The 22,765-nt window shown below is 47.3% G+C and overlaps 1 protein-coding gene across 6 annotated transcripts; it reads left to right on the plus strand.

Moving 5' to 3' along the window:
- The first annotated feature begins 38 nt into the window (after nt 1-38).
- Nucleotides 39-22,634, plus strand: Pcsk7 (proprotein convertase subtilisin/kexin type 7). 6 transcript variants are annotated; one of them, NM_019246.2, is made up of 17 exons: nt 39-158; nt 1,563-1,682; nt 2,306-2,782; nt 3,421-3,555; nt 4,110-4,275; nt 6,159-6,249; nt 7,659-7,713; nt 8,381-8,519; nt 9,275-9,375; nt 11,815-11,982; nt 12,338-12,445; nt 12,871-12,973; nt 18,997-19,153; nt 19,782-19,876; nt 20,668-20,761; nt 20,997-21,114; nt 21,388-22,625. In NM_019246.2, exons 3-17 carry the CDS (start codon nt 2,318-2,320, stop codon nt 21,742-21,744), a joined length of 2,352 nt encoding a protein of 783 aa, NP_062119.1. In that variant the 5' UTR covers nt 39-158; nt 1,563-1,682; nt 2,306-2,317; the 3' UTR covers nt 21,745-22,625. The 6 variants fall into 6 exon arrangements, 4 of the variants coding, with proteins under 4 accessions (NP_062119.1, XP_063121098.1, XP_038936896.1 ...); XR_005487748.2 differs by lacking the exons at nt 39-158; nt 21,388-22,625 and adding an exon at nt 20,087-20,168 and having other exon boundaries at nt 1,558-1,682; nt 20,997-21,041; XM_063265028.1 differs by lacking the exon at nt 39-158 and having other exon boundaries at nt 1,558-1,682; nt 21,388-22,634.
- Nucleotides 22,635-22,765: the final 131 nt, after the last annotated feature.

Raw genomic sequence — 22,765 nt, forward strand, 5'->3', positions numbered from 1 at the left:
CCGCAGGCCCAGCCGCTGATTGGTTGCGGCGCCCGGCGGAAGTGATGTTGCTGTCAGTGGCGCCTCCGGCTCCCGGGAAGCTGAGAGTTTCCGCAGGGTGGCGGCTGCGGCGGCGGCGGCAGCGGTAGCAACTGCAACAGTAGCAACGAAGGCTGTGGGTGAGTTGGGGAGTAGATGTAGGGGGCTGGACTTCGGAAATACGAGTAGCCCTTGAGTAGGGCTGGTTGGCAACTGCGGAGGAGGCGCTGTGCTGAGGACACCTTGGGTCCTGGCGTGGGCGACCCTAGAGGGACCGGGCCTCCGGGTCATAGGTTCCGGACAGCATTGGTCCTAATGAGAGAGAGGCGCATTGCACAGAGCAGCCGAGTCCGCGGGAGGGAGGGAGGCATCAGTAAATTAACTCTTTGTACAGACCCTGGTTCCTGTGAGGAGTGAAGGGGCTTGAAGGACGGTGGCTTAAGAACAGAATCTTGAACGGGAAAGGTGCCCTTCTACCTTAGTTGAGGGAGATGGGGGTCTGTTTTCAGAGAGTGCTTAAGATTTCTTGCCCAGAAGTCTGAGTAAAAGTGCTGCTGTGCCCCTGGGTGACAGAAAAAAGCTGTTTCTCTTCCAGAAATCTCTGTTGGAACCTAGAGACTGTAGGAACCCTACCTGGGTGGATAACTGCAACCAAACCAAACTCTGGATTTACTTATGTGCAGACTAGGGAAGACACCTGGGTATCTTGGGACAAATCGAAGCAGCTCAGGGGCAGGAAGAATGTCAGAGGAAATATGCCAGGGAACTTAAGAGCATGGTGTCCCACACCTGTAATAACAGCAGTAAAGGGGTGAAAGCAAGACAATCATAAGTTCTCAGCCAACCTTTATTAGGTAAAGAAAGCTTGTTTAAGCTGGGCGTTGGTGGCACACACCTTTATAATCCAAGCACTCTGGAAGTGGAAGCGGGCTGGTCTCTTTGAGTTCCAGGCCAGCCTGAAATAGAGAGTGAATGAGATCCAAGGAGTCTTTGGTAAAACAGTCTTTTCCAGAACATTTTAAGTTGGCACCAGCTGAGTGTATGTCTGGGTACCAAGACTGCTCCAGGGTGGGCTCGGTAGACAGTAGTGAGTTTTAAAGCAGCTCAGAACCCTACATGTGCTTTGTTCCTGTCCCCACAGTTGCTCTATAGTTCTAATTTGGTAGTTGTTTCCTATGGGTGGCTGAAGACAGGGCTGGAGCCTGTGCCCTCACTGAAAACCCTACCTGCTTTTCCCATCTGGACCTTGAGAAGCGGGATTGCCAGTTTCCTGTTAATGGGGGATGCTAACAGTTAGGTCTTGCTAGGCCTTTAAAGAGGCAAGCAAGAATGACATGATAGGTGAAGAAGTGGGGTATCTGGATTCTGTATTGGTGTGGCCTTATTGTGATGGATGTCTCCCAGTCTGTGGCCTGTTTTAGATCCCTGGAAATGATACTTAATGCTGGTCACTGGTTAGGCCTAGCCTTCACTATAGCTTCTGCTTTGCTGGCTTTGGTGGAACACTTTTTTGTTGTTATTGTTCCTGTTCTTGGGGCCCACAGGTCTGCAGCTGTGTTCCCAGTCGACATTGCTCACGGTGAAGGTGACATCTCCCTCCAGTTTCACAAAATGAGTGTGGTATGGTTACGAAGACCAGGACCTAAACTTCACAGAGAGCCCAGGTAGGAATGGGGCCCCACAGTGGAAGACAGAAGGCAACTGGGAAAAAGACTTATATTGTCTCTAGATAAGAGGGAACTAGAGCTGTGTCTGGTGGCTCATGCCTGTAATCCCAGGTAGACGCAGGGGAATCTCTGTGAATTGGAGGCCAGCATGATGGTCTACATGCTGAGTTCCAGGACAGCCAGAGATACATAGTGAGTTCAAGTTTTTTTAAAAAAAAAAAAAAAGAGGAAAATGGGGTCCTGATGCTGCCTGTCATGGGAGTAATTGATGTGTACTTGGAGTACCTGAATGAGCAGCCTGAATCCACAAGCACCTGAATGATGCCAAGTTATTGGGGTACCAAGGGATGGTCCATTGTGCCATGGAATTCATCCACCGGGGTTAGCCCTGGCTCATACTCTACCTGGAGATTAACATTTTGATTAGGGATAAATGTAATTGGTAGGGGAAGGAAAGAGACTATGAATATCACGAGACTAATCACTTGAAAGAGGTGTGTTGGGCTTCCCATGGGGAGCACACTGACAGACCACAGTCATTTCTCTGAGATTCCTATAGTTGCTGGCTTTTTTTTTTCTTTCTTTCTTTCTTTCTCTGATTCTTTTCCCTTTGTCTGCAGCCTGCTGTTCTGATGCCGAAAGGGAGACAGAAAGTCCCACGCTTGGATGCCCGCCTGGGCCTGCCTATCTGCCTCTGTCTGGAATTAGCCATCTTCTTTCTGGTTCCCCAGGTCATGGGCCTAACAGAGGCAGGTGGTCTTGACACCTTGGGTGCAGGGGGGCTAAGCTGGGCTGTACATCTGGACAGCCTAGAAGGTGAGAGGAAGGAAGAGAGTCTGATACAACAGGCAAATGCTGTGGCCCAGGCAGCGGGGCTGGTGAATGCTGGGCGCATTGGAGAGCTCCAGGGGCACTACCTCTTTGTCCAGCCAGCTGGGCACGGGCAAGCCATGGAGGCGGAGGCCATGCGGCAACAGGCAGAGGCTGTGTTAGCCAAGCATGAAGCTGTGCGCTGGCACTCAGAGCAGAGGCTGCTGAAGAGGGCCAAGCGCAGCATCCACTTCAATGATCCCAAGTATCCTCAACAGTGGCACCTGGTAAGTACGGCTAAGATAGACAGGGCCTGCTCTAGTGTGCTTTTGACTGAGGCTTTCTCCCACTGCCCTGTACTTTACTGAAGGGCATGTCTGTATACAAGGAATATAATTTGCTCTTAGTCCACATCTTCCCTGTCTGCTGTGAAGATCGAGGCAGTGCTGAGGGTGTGCACTCTCCAGCTAGTCGACCTGCGCTCCTGGTCTAGCGTTCCGCTTTCTAGCACGTACTTTGGCAGAGCTGCTTCACCTCTCTGTGCCCCACCTGTAAAATGGAGGTCATAGCAGTGCATACCTCATGGAACGACCATTAAAACAAATGAGTGTGCATGTGAAACTTTTAGAAAAGTTTCTTACTCATGTCGGACCCTGTTATGCATAGGCTGATTGCTGTCCTTAACTGTATAGTAATGACCACTTAGCCATAGCTGCCATTTCACCCTTGAGTTACCACAAGTGAGACCAAGAATTGATTAGAGGGGCAGGACTTTAATGTGCCCCGTCTGGGCTTTGTTCCCCCACGAACCTGTTGGTCTGTAGCCTCTGTTTGGTTCTTTGATAGAAGCCAAGGGAAGGGAGGGGTAGCTTTAACTTGCCCCTCTGGGCTGAGCTATGTGTCAATTGGTTTCTATCTTCTACAGAATAATCGGCGGAGCCCAGGAAGAGACATCAATGTGACAGGTGTGTGGGAGAGAAATGTAACTGGGCGAGGGGTGACGGTGGTAGTGGTGGACGACGGAGTGGAGCACACCGTCCAGGACATTGCACCCAACTATGTGAGTGGCCGGGAGTGAGCCCTTGCTGCCACGTTGCTCCTTCCCTTTTGTTCCTTTTCCTAGAAGGCACTGGGCCAAGGCAGACAGCCTGGGAGGGGTTTCTGTCTCCTTTCTCAGTTAGCTTTCCAAACTCACAGTTAAGGCCCAGAAGTTGACTTTAGTCTATATCAATAATTCCTGCATCCTCTTGTTGCTGCTTACCTGGGAGGGGAGCTGGGAATGACCCTATGGGCAACTACTTTCTCTTCAAAGGTTCTGAAAACGTCTGGCTAAGGTGGGACCTTTAGAAAGTCTGAAGTCTTTTATCCCGGGTTTTCCCCAAGCAGTGGACACAGTCCTATACCAGGCAAGAGAGACATTTGATCAAAACAAAAACAAAACAAAACAAATAATCCTGAACCTTCTCAGTTTTCCCCAGTGTCCTTGGCTCATATTTTATAACCTTTGTTTGCTCAGGGCAGTGGGAGGAAACTCCCAGTTCCTGCTCTCCTGATGTTTGGGAACTGACTCCTTCAAACCAGTAAGTAACCCAAGTTGACCCTTCCGTGTTTCAGAGCCCAGAGGGAAGCTATGACCTCAACTCTAATGACCCAGATCCTATGCCCCACCCTGATGAGGAGAACGGTAACCACCATGGGACCCGGTGTGCAGGAGAAATTGCAGCTGTGCCCAACAACAGCTTCTGTGCAGTAGGTGTGGCCTATGGGAGCCGAATAGCAGGTAACTCATGCTTCCCAGGGAAGCTCCTGGGATACAGTGATTATTTTCTGCCTTCCCCATTCTTTTTCATACCCTCAGTGTCTGTAGCCTAAAGGAAGGAGTAAGAGCAGCAAGTTAATTAACTCATTGATTTTTCAGGGCTGTGGTATTTCAAATGAGTTGTTAGCAGCAGTATTTATTGTACCATATAAAACAGGTAAATGTGCAAATGCTCATATTTTGGGCTGTAGGTCCCAAGCTGCACCTGCTCAAGTCTTTTTCCTGTTTCTTTCTTTCTTTTTTTAAGATTTATTTACTATATATAAGTACACTGTTGGTGTCTTCAGACACGCCAGAAGAGGGCATCAGATCTCATTACAGATGGTGGTGAGCCACCATGTGGTTGCTGGGATTTGAACTCAGGACCACTGGAAGAGCAGTCAGTGCTCTTAACCGCTGAGCCATCTCTCCAGCCCTTCTCTTTCCTGTTTCTGATCACATTTGTGCTCACCACTGATCCACATCACTGTGCTCTGCTCTTGTTTCCATATTTTATCAAGTGTGCCTCCCACAACTCCACATCTATGGAGGCTGCTCTCTCAGTCCCAACTCTTCAGTCCCCTGCTCTCCACTCTCCAAAGAGAGCCTAGCTGTATGGCTCTCAAGAAAGGTAGTTCCACGGTTCTTCATCTCAATCTTGTTGGTCAAGGGGAAAGGATGTACATTCCTGAATCCTGACAGATGGCCTGGGAACCTAAAGCCTCAACAGGCTGGCTGTGTTTCCAGCAGGGGGCCTCAGCACTCTGCAAATCCCTGTTTGTTCTTAATTTACCGTCACAATGTGACCCACTCCATTTTAGGGAAAGAACTTGAGCATCACTGGGGGTAGCAAAGGTAATGAATACTATTCACTTAATTCCTTTATTCTGTCAATTACTAAGCTAGTGTTTCACATGAAATGCCAAGCTAAAAGGGGAAATCTTAGATCATCTATATTCTAACCCAGTGTTTCCCACCTCTCAGGATCATTAGATCTGTGTTCAAGCATAATAATAGACACTTGAAAGCTAGGCATGGTAGTACATGCCTGCCTGTCCATAATCCCAGGATTTGGGAAGTAGGGGGGGAGGATCAGGAATTCAAGATCATCTTTTGCTTTGTAGTAAGTTTAAGACAAGCCTATGCCAGCTAAGACATACAAAAAAACAAAAAAAGGCAGGCCATAATGGCACACGCTTTTAATCCCAGCACTCAGGAAGCAGAAGCAGGCAGATCTCTTGAGTTTCAGGCCAGCCTGGTCTATAAAGTGAGTTCTAGGAGAACCAGGACTACACAGAGAAACTGTGTCCTAAAAAAACAAACAAACAAACAAACAACAAAAAAAAAAAAACCCACATTTTTTTGAACTAGTAACACTTATATATGGTATAAAAATTCAAAGTGCAAGGAGGGGTCTGGTGTGTAGTTCCATAAAGTGCTTACCATGCAAGCCTGAGGACCTGAGTTCAATCCCTGGCACCCATGCAGAAAGCTAGAAATGATTAGGTTTTCTTGTACAGGGAACACAGTGGTAGATGAATCCATGGGGCTCACTGGCCAGCCAGCCTAACTTAGTTGGGTCCCTGGGTCCCAGTGAGAGGCCCTATGTCAAAGGCAAGGGTTCTGAAGAATACTATCCAAGATAGAAGACCTTTTGCTGCCACCACACATGCATATGCACACTGATGCGTTTACACCCCCACATACGTAGCTATGAAACATACACACTCAAAGGTGCGAAAGAACATACAGCTATTCCACAATTACCACTGTACCACCTGGCACCCTACTTGGGGAATGGGGACTATTTCTAGTTTCTTATGGGACCAGTATCAGTGAGGATCTGGTATAACTTCAATACCTAGGTATCCGGGTGCTGGATGGACCACTCACAGACAGTATGGAAGCTGTGGCATTCAACAAACACTATCAGATCAATGACATCTACAGCTGCAGGTAAGGAGAGGAGAGCTGCAGGTGAGGAGGTGAGAGATTTGAGTCTCTGGGACAGATCTTTCAAAAAAAAAAAAAAAAAGCATAGCAAAATAGGCTGCCCCTAGCCTAGCAGGGATTCCTTGTTAGACTCAGCTAATAAGGCCATTTCCCTCGTTTATCTAGATTCCCAGCCCCAGGGTACTCAGTCTTAAACATGCCACAAAAAGAGTGTCCCAAAATGCCTGCATTTGTTTTGTATACTTACAATGCTCTTAAAAGAAAGTGCACTGAGTTCAGTGCTCCCTGCAAAGACGCTCTTGAAGCTTCAGGCTGTGGGTTTAGGAGCTGGATAAGAGGAGTTTAGGATGGATGGCCCCCATCATATTAATAGAGCCTGTTCTTCCCCTGACCAGTACCTTTCTTGAATTCTCTTTAATCTATTTTTATTGGGGGTATGTGGGGTGTGTGCCAGTGCCATGATCAGAGGACAACCTTGTGTAGTTTCCCCTTCTACCTTTATATGGGCCCCTGGGATCAAAGTCAACCTTCATAGCAAACACCTTTACCCCTGAGGCGTCTCATAGGCCCTGCTCAACTTAAGAACCAAGAACTTGTCTGACATGCCAGCATGCACTTTTAATCCCAGCACTCAGAAGTTAGAGGCAGATGGATCTCTAAGTTCAAGGCCAGCCAGATCTACATAATGAGTTCCAGGACAGCCAAGGCTACACAGAGAAACTTATCTCTTGACAACAACTACCACCTTTGAGCTAGAGGAATGGCTTGGTGGCTGAGAGTGCTTGATGCTCTTACAGAGGACCTGGTTTCAGTTCCCAGTAACCACACGATGGCTCATAACATTCAGTCACTCCAATTTGAGGGAATCTGAAACCTGGCTTCTAGGGGCATTCCATACATGTTGAACTTGTACGTACATTTGGGCTAAACACTCAGATACAAACTTTTTCTTTTTCTTTTTTTTTTTTTTTTTGTTTTGTTTTTGGAGCTGGGGACCGAACCCAGGGCCTTGTGGTTGCTAAGCAAGCGCTCTACCGCTGAGCTAAATCCCCAACCCCAGATACAAACTTTAATAAAAGGAAATCCAAGCACTTATGCCTAGCAGTAGCTCTGTAAGTCACAGGAGGGCCCTGTCCCTATGCCACTATGTATCTTCTGCTTCCCTGGGACCTGAGGAAGGATAGGTGAAGTCATTCTAAATGGGGAAATTTCCAAGTAAAGAAGAGTCTTAGCGTGTACTTCCGCTTTCCACTTTGGAAGAAAATGGACCCATGACACCATGTGTCTTTTAATCATGGGGTTCCTTGGGAGAAGAGTAAAACCTCGAGCAGGAGAATGGCTTGGTAAGTCAGGGAGAGCCTAGATGGGTAGCTCCAACTTGGTTCTACTCTTCCCTTTGTGTATCTCAACAGCTGGGGCCCCGATGATGATGGGAAGACAGTGGATGGTCCTCATCAGCTTGGGAAGGTAACTGAGGAGCATGAAGAATGGGGAACCTTTGAGACCCTCTTTATTTGGTTTTAGAAGAACCTCCAATCAAACCCTCTTCCCATCCTACTTTCATTGTAGTGCCCAACTTATACCATTTAGCATCCTGTCAAAAAAGATTGTGTGCCTCCCTAGGAATGGGGGCTGTGGGACACTGGTGCTTGGAGAACTTCAGCTTGTTTCTCTGGGATCTCATTCTGGGTTTCTATTCATCACTCTGCTCAGTTATCTGATAAGCAGAATAGGTCTGTCGAAGACTATTCATTTTTTTTATTTTTTAGATTTATTGAGTTTTGTGTCCAATGGTGTTTTCCCTGCATGTATATCTATGTGAGGGTATCAAATCCCCTGATGTTGGAGTTGCAGACAGTTGTGAGCTGTCACGTGGGTTCTGAGAATTGAATCTGGGCCCTCTGGAAGAGCAGCCAGTGCTCTTAACTGCTAAGCCATCTCTCCAGCCCAAACACTGTCAATTCTTACCTTTCTCCCACTTGATGTGTGTGTCTAAATCTCTTTCCCCTTTCCCCAGGGCCTCTCCCTTGTTCTTTTCTTGTTCTAGAAGTGGGAGGAGAAGGATGGCTGGTTCAATAGGTACAGGCTTTTCTATTAGCTGCTTGACTAATAGCCTGACATTTTTGTTCTTCAGGCTGCCTTACAACATGGAGTGATGGCTGGTCGCCAAGGCTTTGGAAGTATCTTTGTGGTTGCCAGTGGTAATGGTGGCCAGCACAATGACAACTGCAACTATGATGGCTATGCCAACTCCATCTACACTGTCACCATAGGTAGTGGTCTAGAGACTCCATGGGCATGGAGTCACCTGGGTGTGTTTTGTGTCTCCACTCGTTCTGTTTATCTTTAAGTGTATAATCACAGTCATCTCTTGAGGATCAGATAGTACTAACCCAGCTCTTGTAAGCTCTGAGGGTTTCTCTGGAGCATGTTCAAACATTCCCTAGAAATCACCCACCTGTCTTCACTACCATTATGTAGGTTTGAACTACACATTGGTCTCTTTCCATGGCCACTGACTTAAAGCTGCCTCTGGCTACCCTTTAACCTGAATTAAGGACTGCTGTCTTGCACTCCCAATTATAAAGTTTGTCATTTTACTTTTTATTATTTGTTTACTTGACTTCCTACCTGACTATAGGCTTCTTGACATCAGCCTCATACTGACTCCTTAGATCACAAGGAACTGTCCCTACCCCTCTCTAGCACTGCATACTGTGTCCTTCCTACACCTTCCAAGATGTAGCCTTTTCCACATGGTTCTGTACCTAATATGTATGACTCACAGTAGATCTTAGTACAAATTGAAAACAAGTGACCAAGTACAGAGGTGGAAGGCCCTCACTTTTGCCTGAAGCCTGTGGGAAGAGTGGTGTAGCGCAAGAAATCCCTCTGCCGTTTGAGGTCCCTGCCCACATACAGATGAGGGCTGTGGTCCTCCTCTGAGCTCATCCCTTCATGATGAAGACAACTCAGGTGCTACCTATACGATCCTTATGTGAGCTCCTGTCTTGCTTTTCTGTGCCAGGAGCTGTGGATGAGGAGGGACGGATGCCTTTTTATGCAGAGGAGTGTGCCTCCATGCTGGCAGTCACCTTCAGTGGAGGAGACAAGATGCTGCGGAGCATTGTGAGCACTTCCGGGACCCTGGCCATGTGGCAGTGAGGGCAGGGGTGGCTTGAGACAAGGGCTCACGCTGTGCCCAGCTGAGTAGGAACTCATAATATGGTTCAGATTGGCCTTGAATATACTGGCCATCTTCCTGCCTTGGCCTCCTGTGTGTTGAGATTCACACGTAATGCACCACACCTGGTAAAACAGGTCTCTTTCACCTCATTGTTTGAGAAAGGGTCGTATAACTTAGGCTGGTCTTCAGGTCACTGGAGCGGAGGATTCCATTGTCTTCCTGATCCTCCTCTGTTAGTGGTTCGATCATAAACTTTTTAACTTGTTCACAGAATACTTATGGCAGAATTTGGGCCTTTACAACTTTCTGTGTGCTATTCAGTCCTTTTATAAATACTGACTGCCGTGTTCACCTTAGGAATAAAGGCAGTGCTTGTCTCAGGGATGCACAGGACAGGAAGTTGGAACTGACCCTGTCCTTCACTAGACCTCTAACTTAAGCCAAAGCCTGAGAATGCAGCAGGGGAGTGGAGAGCTTCTGTAGTACACACACAACCTTTGAAGGACTCAGGACATCTGCTGGGCTCCAACCCAGCCTTCATCAGTCGAGCCTCTGGACCAGAGTCCCAGAGAAAACCCTGGATGTCCCTGTTGCCACTAACAGTGTCAAGTAAGAATTGAATGCTCCAGGCCAAAGCTGGGCAGGAGCCAGATGCTTGTCAGCATTTGCCAATGGCCAGTTGGGTTGTCCCTGAGCTTACTGGGAATTAAGTAGCTTCATCTTCACACAGGGTCAAGTTCATTTTACAAATGAATTTGTTATGCCAGTAAATGACTTCTGGTCAACACAATGTTCCAAGGCTCTATGCCAGTTGACCCCAACCCTGGGGAGACAAGAGAAAAATAGAGTAAAGTGAAAAGCAAGAAGTTTGCAGGCTACCTGGGGTGCTGGCCTGTGTTAGAATAGGGGCCTGCTCCTTACCACCTGGCAGAGTTCTGGGACCCTCTCATCCTGTCCCCTGTAAGGACCTAAGAAGGCTCTGTAACGGAATCGTCATGGTTGCTCTACAGAGCCTAGCTTTACCCCTCCCAACTCAACTCGCTTTCTCACCCTCACCCCACCTTCCATCCGAACTATAATTTGTCCAGATTTGTAAAGGGAGTTTATTCAGCCAAGTTCCCATCTTTGGAATGCCCTTGCCTTGGCAACCTCCTGTTGTGTGACCAGGCAGCTGCATGGGGCTGTCTCTGAGGATAAGGGCCAGGGGAATAGGCTTCCCACAATCTGGCTTCTTGCCCAGGGAGCTTCCCTAGATTTTCCTAGCACTGTGTGATGTTCTTGCCATTATGGGCAAGTTCACAGACTTTGCATCTGTACTCTAGACTATCACAGACAGGCTCTTTCCTTAACAGGAAAAAATCAATCTGTTCCCTGGCACCAATCAGGCTTCCTCTCTGGTTGAGACCACACCATGGAGTGTTTTTCCCTTTCCTTTGGGAGATCACAGTGTCTGGGTGAAAATGGCATCTCTTGGCAGCTGCAGTAACAGCTGGGGTGGGGTGGGGCTAGGGGAGGCGATGGCAAAAAGCAGCTCTTTGCAGAAGTTGGCACTCTGGTCTAGCCTGCACCAGCTTTGTGATGGGGAGAAGCTTTAACAGGGCTTACCCAGCTAGACTTTGTGACACTGTTGTTGATGGGGCATCACCTTGATGCCAAACAGATGCTGTCTTCTAGTTTTCATGTCTCATTTGAGAGGCATGAGTAGGAGAGAGGAGCTCACAGAAACCCAACCAAGATTCCAACCAGAGCAGGGAAATAGCTTGTCCAGTGGCCAGTAGTGCACAGCAGACAGGCCGTGTAGATACTGAGACTGCAGTAGGCTTCAACCGAAGGCTGTAATCATCTCAGGGAACATGCACTCTGGGTTCCCACAGTTATTCTCCCAGCTCCAGCCAGAGCCCAGTAGATCTAGCTATTTCTCTGGCTAGCTGTGTTATGGAGAGTTGAGGTAGAAAATTTAGGAATGAAATGACAAAAGGAAACAAACAAAAAATTAGAGGAGCAAGAATCACGAAACTTGGGCTGGAGAGATGGCTCAGCGGTTAAGAGCACCCAACTGCTCTTCCAGAGGTCCTGAGTTCAATTCCCAGCAACCACATGGTGGCTCACAACCATCTGTAAGGAGACCCGATGCCCTCTTCTGGTGTGTCTGAAGACAGCTACAGTGTACTTATATATAATAAATGAATAAATAAATCTTTAAAAAAAAAAAAAGAATCACGAAACTTTCCCTCTTGCAACTGCTGTCACTTTCAGTTTCTATTAACTATTGATTGATACTCTGTGCATAAGAGCAGAGGGCTACCTGAGAGACTTGTTCAAGGACTGTCTTGTTCCCTTCTTCCAGTGTCTAACCCCCCACTCCTTACTCCACTTTGCAGGTGACTACTGACTGGGACCTTCAGAAGGGCACTGGCTGCACTGAAGGCCACACAGGAACCTCAGCTGCAGCCCCTCTAGCAGCTGGCATGATAGCTCTCATGCTGCAGGTGCGGCCCTGCCTCACGTGGCGGGATGTCCAGCACATCATTGTCTTCACAGCCACTCAGGTGAGAGTTAGCGACTGGCTGAGAAGTGCCCAGCCCACCCACTCCATGGCTGAGCTGTCAGGAGACAGTTTCAAATGTCTCGGTAGGATATGTAAAGCATGGGTGTGAGGACTCCATCAATACCACAGACCCAAGATGAGCTGTGGCGTGACACTCTCACTTGGAAGCCTGTCCTCTTGAGTCCTTCTAAGGAAGCAAGTCACTCATGGGGTTCTGACTTTTTTTCTTACCCTTTTGGAGGGAATCTATTCCTAGCAGCCTCAGTGGGAATGTCTGGACTAGACCAGTTGTCAGGTGAGCAGGGAGAAGAGAGTCAAGCAAGGCTAGAGATTCACCAAGACTTCTATTCTTTTAGTATGAAGATCATCGTGCAGACTGGCTCACTAATGAGGCTGGATTCAGCCACAGCCATCAGCATGGTTTCGGCCTGCTCAACGCCTGGAGACTTGTCAATGCAGCCAAGGTAAACCACATGTTAGCCAGCAGGACACCCTACATAGACAGAGACTGAGAGAAGGTACCAATGTCTGAACATCACCTGGCATTTTACTGACACTTGACCACTTTATCCTTATCCTGGCTGAGCCATCTATCTTATCAGTAGAAAGTGGAAGATCCCTAAGTGTTAGTATAGTGAGAGGAGAACTGGAACGGACTCTAAGGCTCTCAGTGCTTCTGGTTTCCTCCTGCCCATCAGACACTTGGGACACAGAAGGAACCTCAAGTGAAAGAGTATGATGACAGAAAAGCTTAGACCTTAGACAGCTTTGTGTGTGTGTGTGTGTGTGTGTGTGTGAGAGAGAGAGAGAGAGAGAGAGAGAGAGAGAGAGAGAGAGAGAACAATAAGTTTTGTTTGTTAATTGCTGTCCCCTACTTTTCCTTGAACAGATCTGGACGTCTGTCCCTTACTTAGCTTCCTATGTCAGCCCCATGCTGAAAGAAAATAAGGCTGTTCCACGGTCCCCCCACTCTCTGGAGGTCCTATGGAATGGTAAGCCTTCAGCACAAGGGGTTAATGTTAGGTCCAAGGCTTGAGGTGGGTGATGGGGAAGCTAAGCTAAGCTCATCCTCCCTGCCCAGTTCTCCCCCTTCCTTCAGTAGCTGAGCTGTAGCCAAACCTGTGGAGTTTTCTTTGACCATTTTAGGGCATGTTGCTGCTTCTGAGTTGGCTGGCCTCTGGCTGCTTAACAAGACCTTTCTCCTGAGTTCCTAATAGTAAGGCGGAGCTGTAAGCAATAGACTAGGAAGCCAGAGGGCTGAGTGGGAGAGGGGCTTAGGGCGTCTCAGCAGGGTTGAAAGAAGTCCTTGTGACTTCCATGCAAAAATCTTGTCAAACAGCCCTATACAGTCCAGAGGCCCCAGTGTGTCGGAGAGGAGGGCATGGCTCGGTTCTTAATTTCCTCCAGAGAAAACCAGATGCCATCTCTAAGGGGTGGGACAAGCACAAGTTCAGGGCCTCTGGGCCAGAGCTGCTACTGTGCTGTTGCTCTTTCCTCTCTGCTTGCCATTACAAGGTCTGTCTGTGAAGGAGTGCAGGACCCATGGGATGTGGTTACATGCTAACCACAGAGGTAGAAACCCTTCTGAGAGAGATGGGAAGCTGGATCTAGATGTTTTATGCAGCAACCTTCTGCCTGCGTTGTTTTTGTTTGGGTGCTTGGGAAAGAACCCATTGCCTCATACATCCTAAGCACACATGCCCTACCACTCAGCTCTACCCCAGCTTCTCTGCATGCACATTTCTCAATTATTCCTACTCTTAGCCCCATGTTTACCCTTGAGAAAATTTGACAACCAGAGTTATTTGCTATTTTTTGTGAATACTGAGGTGTATGTGCTCCATGCTGATATCAGAACTCTGTCCTTAATTTTCCTGTGCCCCTTGAAAGTGCTCAGACCAGAGACATGGTGTCTAGAAAAAAGAATGACCAAAGGAGGGACCTTGGGTGGGAGGATAGGACAGCCTTTCTTATGGACACTTCAATAGGTTAAACACCTTTCTCCCTAAGCATATCCCACTCTTGTCAGTTTCCCTGTGCATGGATGGAGACAGGGCCTAGGGGATACATTTTTCCATGAGCAGCATGCTGTCATAGGAAGAGCAGAAAACATACCCAGGAATGTGGTTCTGGGAAGCCCCTGGCCTTTCCACAGTGTCTTGGGGATTGTGGGCCTTTTAACCTTTACTCTCTTCGGGGCTGTTTCCTCTCACTTCTGTCAGATGAACAAGTGAGCTGCTCAGTGTCAGAGACCTTCAGTTCTGTTATCCTCTGCTTCATTATCCAGGGATTGTGGCCCCTTAACTTAAAGTCTGACATCTCCCGTAGGAACTGGGTGGCTGGCAGTTGTCTGTTGGTCACTAGAAAGCATAGAAGGGAAGTGAAGAGAGCAGGATACAGGGCAGGAGGTAAAGATCCAGGAGTTTTGCTGGTGGCATCTTCCACCAGAGTGGTAAGCAGGCCTTCCTACTGCAGAAGCCAGCGAAAGATTTCTTACCCTGAGCACATTCAGCCTTCGATAGATAGAGCGAAGCAGGATAGAAAGTGTGAGCCTGGAAGGCTGGCTTGGTGGTCACAGAGTACAGAACTGAGTGACTCAGCCCCAGACAGTCTAGATGCCCCATCCCTACAATCAATCCTGGATGGTCTAGACACCTCATCCCAGTCAGCCACAATTGATCTAGCACATTGTACACCTTACAGACACAAATAAGCCAGACCCTGTCCCCTAGAGCCAACTGATCATAGTCTTCAAGCAAAATCAGGCTGACTGTAGGTTGAGGGCTGAAAACAAACTTTTTAAGAAACAGAAGGAAGCTGAGCATGATGACAGCTGTCTGTAGTCTTACACTCAGGTGTCAGAGGACAGGAAGATTACTGTAAGTTCATCTTGGCTTACATAGTGAGTTCCAGGCCAGCCAGGACTGCAAAGGGAGGCTCTGTTTTAAAAAGTGAGAAAGGAGGCAGGCAGAAGGAGCTGAGTACCAAGACAGTAGCAGAAGAGATGAAATAACCTTAAAGGGCCCTGAGCATTGTTAACCAGGACTTTAGTTGTAATGGAGATGTCCAGATGTGTGCAGCTATTGAGTCTGTCAAACATTTCATGGTAGCTAGGGCCAGGGAATGTGATGCCTTAAAGTCTGACATCTTCCATAGGTACTGAGTAGCTGGCAGTTGCTGCCCAATTGTGATTCCCTGTCAAGGAAGTGAACTTTTTTTTTTCTCTTTTTCGAGACAGGGTTTCTCTTTGTTGCCCTGGCTGTCCCAGAACTTGCCCTGTAAGCCAGGCTGGCCTCGAACTCAAGTCCACTTACTTCTGCCTCCTAATTGCATTTAATAACAGTGAATTTTTATTTTAACCATCTGCATGTTTCTAAGCAAGCATGTTGAGCAGAGCAACTCGAGCAAAACAGGCTTGCATTTTTTTCCCACTAGAAGTCAGTGAGGAGGAAGCAGTTCACACTGGGTGTGAAATCTCTATTGGGTGGGAAGAGAGTGGGCTTTGCTGGGAGTTTCTTCACTGGAGAATGGAAGATTCCAGAACGCTTGCTTGCACCTGTGCTTTGTGCACAGTCCAAGTCTGCCAGCAGTCCTCTGCCTCATGAGTACTGCTCTCCTTTCTTCCTCTCCTCTCCAACTTCAGGCCACTGAGGTTTCTCCTGCTTCCCATCTAGCTGAAGTCCCTGCCTCCTTCAAGATTCTGTTTGTCTGTATTTTCTCCTTTCCTTCCTTCATCACTCCCTGCCCACCTCACTTTCCTAATAGTAATTGAACCCAGGTTCTTCTTCATGCTAGTAAGTTCTCTACTACTAAACTATATTCTCAGCATACTCATGGTGCCCATTTTTGGTCCCATCCAAGGACAAATTTGTAGTTCATCCTTCTGAACCTTGTTGCAGATCATAGATTAGCCCCTGTCTTACTCTGCTGCCTGTGATTCCCTCTGCTCCATTGTCCTCTCTGGCCTCCCTCACTGTCCAAAGTTCCTGTTTTCTTTATGTACTTGAGACTCTTGGACCACGAGTGTCTTTGAGCTGTATTCTGACTCGTTTCCCACCCCCACCACTCTGTTTCCTCCCTCATCAGAGCTGCTGTGTTTGATTTCAGCCCCCCTTCTACACGGTTCCTCCTCTTAAATCTTATTTTGATTGCCCATGAAATAAATAGGAAGGCTAGAGGTTGTCATAGCTTACAACAAATTATGGAAACAAGCAAACCAAGTTTGATATCTTCTAGATAGACTATGAAAGGTTAAAAGGAAAAAGAAATGCTGGACAATATAATATGTGACGACCAGTTTCTTAGGGTTTCTAGTGTTGCTGAAACACCATGACTAGAAGCAATGTGTGAAAGAAAGAGTTTATTTTAATTGTAGATTACAGTCTATCATGGAGGGAACTGAAAAGGGATTGGAGGAGCTCTACTTACTGGTTTGTTTTTGCTCAGCCTGATTTTTTTTTTTTTCCCCGAAGCTGGGGACCAAACCCAGGGCCTTAAGCTTGCTAGGCAAGCGCTCTACCACTGAGCTAAATCCCCAACCCCCACAGCCTGATTTTTTTATACATTCAACTGCACAGAGGTGGTACTGTCCCCTCCATGGGCTATGCCCACTCATATCAGTCATCAGTGAAGAAGTTCACAGGCCATTGTGATAGGGACATTTTCTTCGTTAAGGTTCCCTCTTCCTAAATGACAAAAAAACTCAACCAGCTGGTATTCAAAGTAGTTGTCCATTTTAGGCATTAACTTATTTAATTCTATTAAAAATAATAGTTTACCCAAATAGTTTGCCATCCAGGTCTCTGCCCACAGCACTTAAAAATTAGTGTAAGCCAGGTATGGTGGCATATGCCTTTAATCCCAGCATTTGGAAGGCAAAGGCAGGAAGATCTCTTGAGTTCCATGCCAGCCTGATCTAAACAGTGAGCTCCAAGACAGCCAGGGCTACATAGAGAGACCTTACCTCAAACAACCAAAATAAACCAAAATAAACAAAAACAGAGTCAGATGTAAGGATCAAGCAAGGTAGGGGTTATTGTTTGACTTTCGTTTTCCTTTGTATTAGTATTTTCTAAAGATTTAGCCTAGTGGTGGCAGCACATGCCAGCACTCAGGAGGCAGAGGCAAGCGGATCTGAGTTCCAGGACAGCCAGTGCTACTCAGGGAAACCCTGCCTTGAAAAACAAAACAAAAAAGTAAAGTCCTTCTTTTTATCTTAGTTTCCCATTCCCATATTTCTCAGCACCCCTCCGTCTTCCTTATCTGTAAAGTTAAGATGTCACTCTTTGGGCTAGAGAGATGGCTCAGTGCTTAAGGGCACTGACTGCTCTTTCAGAGGTCCTGAGTTCAATTCCCAGCAACCACATGGTGGCTCACAACCATCTGTAATAGGATCCTGTGCCCTCTTCAAGTATGCATGCAGGCAAAACTCTATACATAATAAATAAATCTTCTTTAAAAAAAATAAAATAAAATAAAATAAAAAGAGATGTTAGGCTGGAGAGATGGTTCTGTGGTTAAGAGCATTGGCTGCTCTTCCAGAGGACCCAGGTTCAATTCTCAGTACCCACATAGCAGCTCACAACTGTCCATAACTCCTGTTCTAGCACCCTTACATAGGCATATATGTAGTCAAAACACCATTAAACATAAAATAAAAGTAAATTATTTTTAAAAAGATGTTGCTAAACTTTGTCTTATGTGTTGAAAAAATTAATGCAAGAAAAGATACTTTAAGAAGAATTATGGGGTTGGGGATTTAGCTCAGTGGTAGAGCGCTTGCCTAGCAAGTGCAAGGCCCTGGGTTTGGTCCCAGCTCCAAAAAAAAACAAAAAGAAGAAGAAGAAGAATTATATCGGGCTGGAGAGGTGGCTCAGCGGGTAAGAGCACTGACTGCTCTTCCAGAGGTCCTGAGTTCAATTCCCAGCAACTACATGGTGGCTCACAACCATTTGTAACGGGATCCGACACCCTCTTCTGGTGTGTCTGAAGATAGTAACAGTGTACTTATAAAATAAATAAATCTTTAAAAAAAAGAAGAAGAATAATTATATCTCACTGCAGTCTAATTTCTTGGTTCCTAGTTGAGTCTCCCAGGTTGTTACTCCCCCCTCAACACCTTTATTCTGAAAGAATTATAAATTTGTTGAAATTTGCAAAATGATCAAGGAAATCTCATATACCCTTTCCTTAATGTTAGTGTCCTGTAATTATAATATGGTATCAAAACCAAGTACTTACTGTTGGCACAGCACCTAGAACATGATCAGTTTCACAGTTTTGCATCTGTGTGTGTGTGTGTGTGTGTGCGCAGCTCTATGATAGGTCATGTATGTACTTGTGTAACCACTACCACAGTCGGGACCTGAAATGTGCTATCATAGGACCTCTTTGTGGCCACATGAATCTCTTCCACATCCCTGATGTCTGGAAAGTGTAATTAAGCAGTATAAATCCTTGAGATCAGCATTTTTATTCTGCATAACTTTTTTGAAGCATATCCAGTCTAGTAGTTTTATAAATTACTATTGTATTGTCTTAAATACATGAAAATTCTTTATTTACCTCTATCTTTTTAATACTGTCCCCCATCTAGAATGTCCTCCGCTAGTCTGAATTGATTTCCTCACTCAGCACTCAGTGCTATGTGCCTCAACTCATCTGATATGCTGCACATCAAATGTCATTTTGTGTTTGCAAATAGAGCTAAGGACTATGTACACTTCTCTGTATTCTCTTCATCTTGTACAGTGCCTCAAGTGTGGGAGGTGCACAGTGGATGGGTTTGAGCAGATGAATGATGGAGTTCTTATATCATCTTGGCCGTATTGTCTCCCTAGCTAGACTCTGATCTAGGTAGGAACTTGACTACAGCACTGCATTCCATTTGCTGGAGTACATTGTATTACTGATGTTGTATGTGGCTTTGGTACATGCGTGCCTTTGTATATGTTGGGATGAAATGAGGGCATGTTTATGGGCTAGTTTCCAAACTGCCTAGTCTGACTTCCTATAGTCAGCAGGACGGACCTGGAGATGTCGGGGCTGAAGACCCTGGAACATGTGGCGGTGACAGTCTCCATCACTCACCCACGACGTGGCAGCTTAGAACTGAAACTGTTTTGTCCCAGTGGCATGATGTCTTTGATCGGCGCGCCCCGCAGCATGGACTCGTATGTACACCTGCTCATGGCCACCCAACCTCTCTTCATAAAGGCCTTCTCAAACAGACACTGAAGGAAGCTGTACCCCTGGTTGCCCTTAGCAACTGGAAGCCATTGACCATGCTTTATTGACGTGTCCATCCACACTTGGCATTCTACTCTCCACGTGTTCCCCTAACCCTGTGGAAAGCTAAGTGTAGTGCTGCGGTGGCTATAACCCCAGTGCTGGAGATGCTGGTAAGACAAGGACACCAGCCTGGGCTACCTAGCAAGACAAGCCAACAGCCTAAGGTATAGGCTCAGTTGTAGACACTTGTTCAGCATGCTGGGCTCAATGCAGAAAGAACAGCACATACTGTAACCCCTGTACTCAAGTTGCTTAGGTGGAAAAGGAAAAATAATCACGACCAGATAGGGCTTTATGGTTTGACCTGTCTAAAAGGGAGAAAAGGACTTAGATCTGTAGAGTTTTCAGCCCTGCGCTTTCACTACTGGCCTATACACAAAGTCAAAGCTAACTTGTACTGAGATCCCAGGAGCAGGATAGCTGTCCCAGGGGCTTATGGGGCCTTCCTGTTTCTGTGCTGTTTCAGCTGTCTGTGCTAGGCATCCATGTGCTTTCTTTGCTCTTTCCCAGGGACCCTAACGGCTTCAATGACTGGACATTTTCCACTGTGCGGTGCTGGGGGGAAAGAGCAAGAGGAGTCTACAGACTGGTTATCAGGGATGTAGGTGAGCCCTCCTGTCTTACACTCCCTTGTCCCCCTTGAGTCTCATGCCGCCCACAGGAAGTGCTCCATTGGTAATAGGCAGGTTGCTGTTGGTGAAGATGGTACATGCCAATAAGTGTGTCCTCTCCTAAAAGTAGGCATTGTCCGTAAAACTGCTCATTTATACTGCCTCTATAATCCTTGGAGAAGTGACTGATCCATTTTTCCTCAGGATAGCAACAAAAATTCCTTGTTGAAACCACATTTCAAGCCCTTTCACATATAACCATCCTTCGGCCCGTCCTGATAGGCAGGTAAGGGCAGGACAAACTTTCACCATTTTGCTTTTTAGAGAAACGGAGGTCCTTAGGCTTGAAGAGAGTTGTTGAGGATCATGATAGAAGTGAGGTCACAATAGCAAGAGTATTAAATAACCCTAGTATCAGCACAGGGCGTCTGGGCATGGAGCCCAGCCTTCCCAGCTTCCAGTCAGGATAGGTATTCACATGACCAGCAGCCTTTGACCTTTCGTTTTGATAGGACATTTTTTCCTTTGAAGGAAAAGTCCGGGCATGCCCCAGAGTATGGGAGGCAAAGGCAAAACACTGCTCTCCATATGCCCTTCAACCTTTCTGTTCTGTCTGTAGGATGCCCTGTGAGGTACTTCTGCAGAATCCTTGGGGGTCTGTGGGACACAAACTGTGAATGGCAGACCATGTGGTCTGAATCCCCTTGGGTGGCTGGGTGGACCAGGCTCTATTGTTGTGCATGGCCCACAGTACACAGCATATGTCTACCCACTTACTGCCCTAGGAGATGAGCCGCTCCAGGTGGGCATCCTCCAGCAGTGGCAGCTGACGCTGTATGGCTCCACGTGGAGTCCAGTAGACATCAAGGACAGACAAAGGTAGGTGCATCCATCAGAGGAAAGAGGGAGAGGGCTCTTGAGAAGTAGGGAAGCTCAACCTCCTGATGCCAACTGTGCTTCAGGCTTAGGCCAAGGGACAGAGTCATGGATTGGGAACTCATGGTACCCCTGCCCTTCCTGCTTTGGGGCTCCCCTCACTCTTCAGCTACAAGGTTGGGGCAGATGGTGTAAGTACCATGTTAGCAATGTATCCTTGTCTCTTTTTGTCCTATAGTCTCTTAGAAAGTGCTATGAGTGGAAAATACCTGCATGATGACTTCACTCTGCCTTGCCCACCTGGACTGAAAATTCCTGAGGAGGATGGTTACAGCATTACCCCTAACACACTCAAGGTACAGAGACTGAAACTCTAGCCATAGCTAACACAGGATTGTCCTGGGGGATTTGTTCCTTGGTATTACTCCAGATGAAGTGGGAAATGAGAGATTTAGAGGGCATGCATCCCTAACATCACTGTTAGTGTCTTCCTAGAAGAAAGTACATGTATATAAGGAAAGTTAACATAGTGGTTGGGTTGAGAAATGTGGTCCCAGAAGGGAGAGATTGCCTGGGCTCGTGTTTCTGGGCTAGACCTGTCACTAACCCAGCAGTGCTTGGCTTTCCAGACCCTTGTGCTGGTTGGCTGCTTCAGTGTCTTCTGGACCATTTACTACATGCTAGAAGTGTGCCTGAGCCAGAGGAGCAAGGCTTCCACCCATGGCTGCAGGAGAGGATGCTGCCCCTGGCCCCCACAAAGCCAAAACTCCAAGGAAGTGGGGACAGCACTAGAATCAATGCCACTGTGCAGCAGCAAGGACCTGGATGGAGTGGATTCAGAGCACGGGGACTGCACAACTGCCTCTAGCTTGCTGGCCCCAGAGCTGCTGGGGGAAGCTGACTGGAGTCTGTCCCAGAACAGTAAGAGTGACCTGGATTGTCCTCCCCACCAACCCCCAGACCTGAAGGATGGACAGATCTGCTGACCCCAGAGCCCAGCTTCTTCCATGTACAACAGGCTCTTCCTAAACTTGGTTATGAGGCTTTCAATCATGGATGCTCAGGAGAGAATGGTCCTGATAGTGACATCTGCCACCCAAGGCCTCTGAAGCATTCTCAGCCTTCTCAAGAGGGTGAGGGCCATCTTAATTAAGCGCAGTGGTAAGGGACTGGTGTTCATGGCTCCTCTAGCTGAGCTTTGCTGAGAGCCTTTCGACAAGGGGTTGGCGCCCAGGCCAGGCAGCCCTTGATTTCATCTCTCTCGGGCTAGTCACTGTCCTCGGCCATCAGGACCTCCACCCCTTCACAAGTTATGCAGCAGGTGCCTGTATACCTAGGAACACTCTCAACAGAAGTGCCGCTGTACCGAGGGCCCAGAGAGAGGCTGGCAAGAGCCTAGACATGCCTACCCTGAAAGCAGCTGCCTTCATTACCCTTTCCTGTGTGCCTGTTCTGAAGCCCGTACCTTCACTACCACTCACCCTTCCTGCTGAAGGAATGGTGGCGTGTCCCAGGAAAACTGGGAGGCACAGGATTCCCAGCCAGCACCCTTGCTGCCTCACTGGGGAAGTTGTCCTGCTGGGCTGCAGAGAGCTGAGACACAGTGTTGTCTAAGATAGCATGGGAGCCCCTGCCTATGACCACCTGTCTTCCTCTGCAAAGTGCTCAGGGAAATGGCCTTCATTCCAGAGGCCAGCTGTCCGCCTGACTTTTCCTCCATTCTTGGCCTTCTCCCCTTCCCATCTTTGGAGCTAATTGTTAATATGAATTTTTTAATGCTTAAGATTTGATTTTTACTTTTCAAAGCAACATTTTGTTGAATTTTTTTCTGCACAGCTTTCCAAAATAAAAAGCAGAAGTAAAAAAATCCAAACAATTCCACCACTCCCAGCTTTCTCTCCTTCTGCCAACCCAGAGCTATTCAGGTGTCAGGTCACTCTTCTTCCCCACAGCCTGGTTCCTCTGAAGCTCTGGGCCTGTGGGGCCCGAGAAGTCAGCCTGAAGGCA

This window comes from Rattus norvegicus, chromosome 8 (genome assembly GCF_036323735.1).
Source record: "Rattus norvegicus strain BN/NHsdMcwi chromosome 8, GRCr8, whole genome shotgun sequence".
Taxonomy (NCBI): Eukaryota; Metazoa; Chordata; class Mammalia; order Rodentia; family Muridae; genus Rattus; species Rattus norvegicus.

Coding starts and splice junctions, on each gene's coding strand:
- Pcsk7 (NM_019246.2), top strand. CDS start 2,318: ATGCCGAAAGGGAGACAGAAAGTCCCACGCTTGGATGCCCGCCTGGGC. Junction 6,250..7,658: donor AATGACATCTACAGCTGCAG/GTAAGGAGAGGA, acceptor GTATCTCAACAG/CTGGGGCCCCGATGATGATG. Junction 19,154..19,781: donor GCGCCCCGCAGCATGGACTC/GTATGTACACCT, acceptor GCTCTTTCCCAG/GGACCCTAACGGCTTCAATG.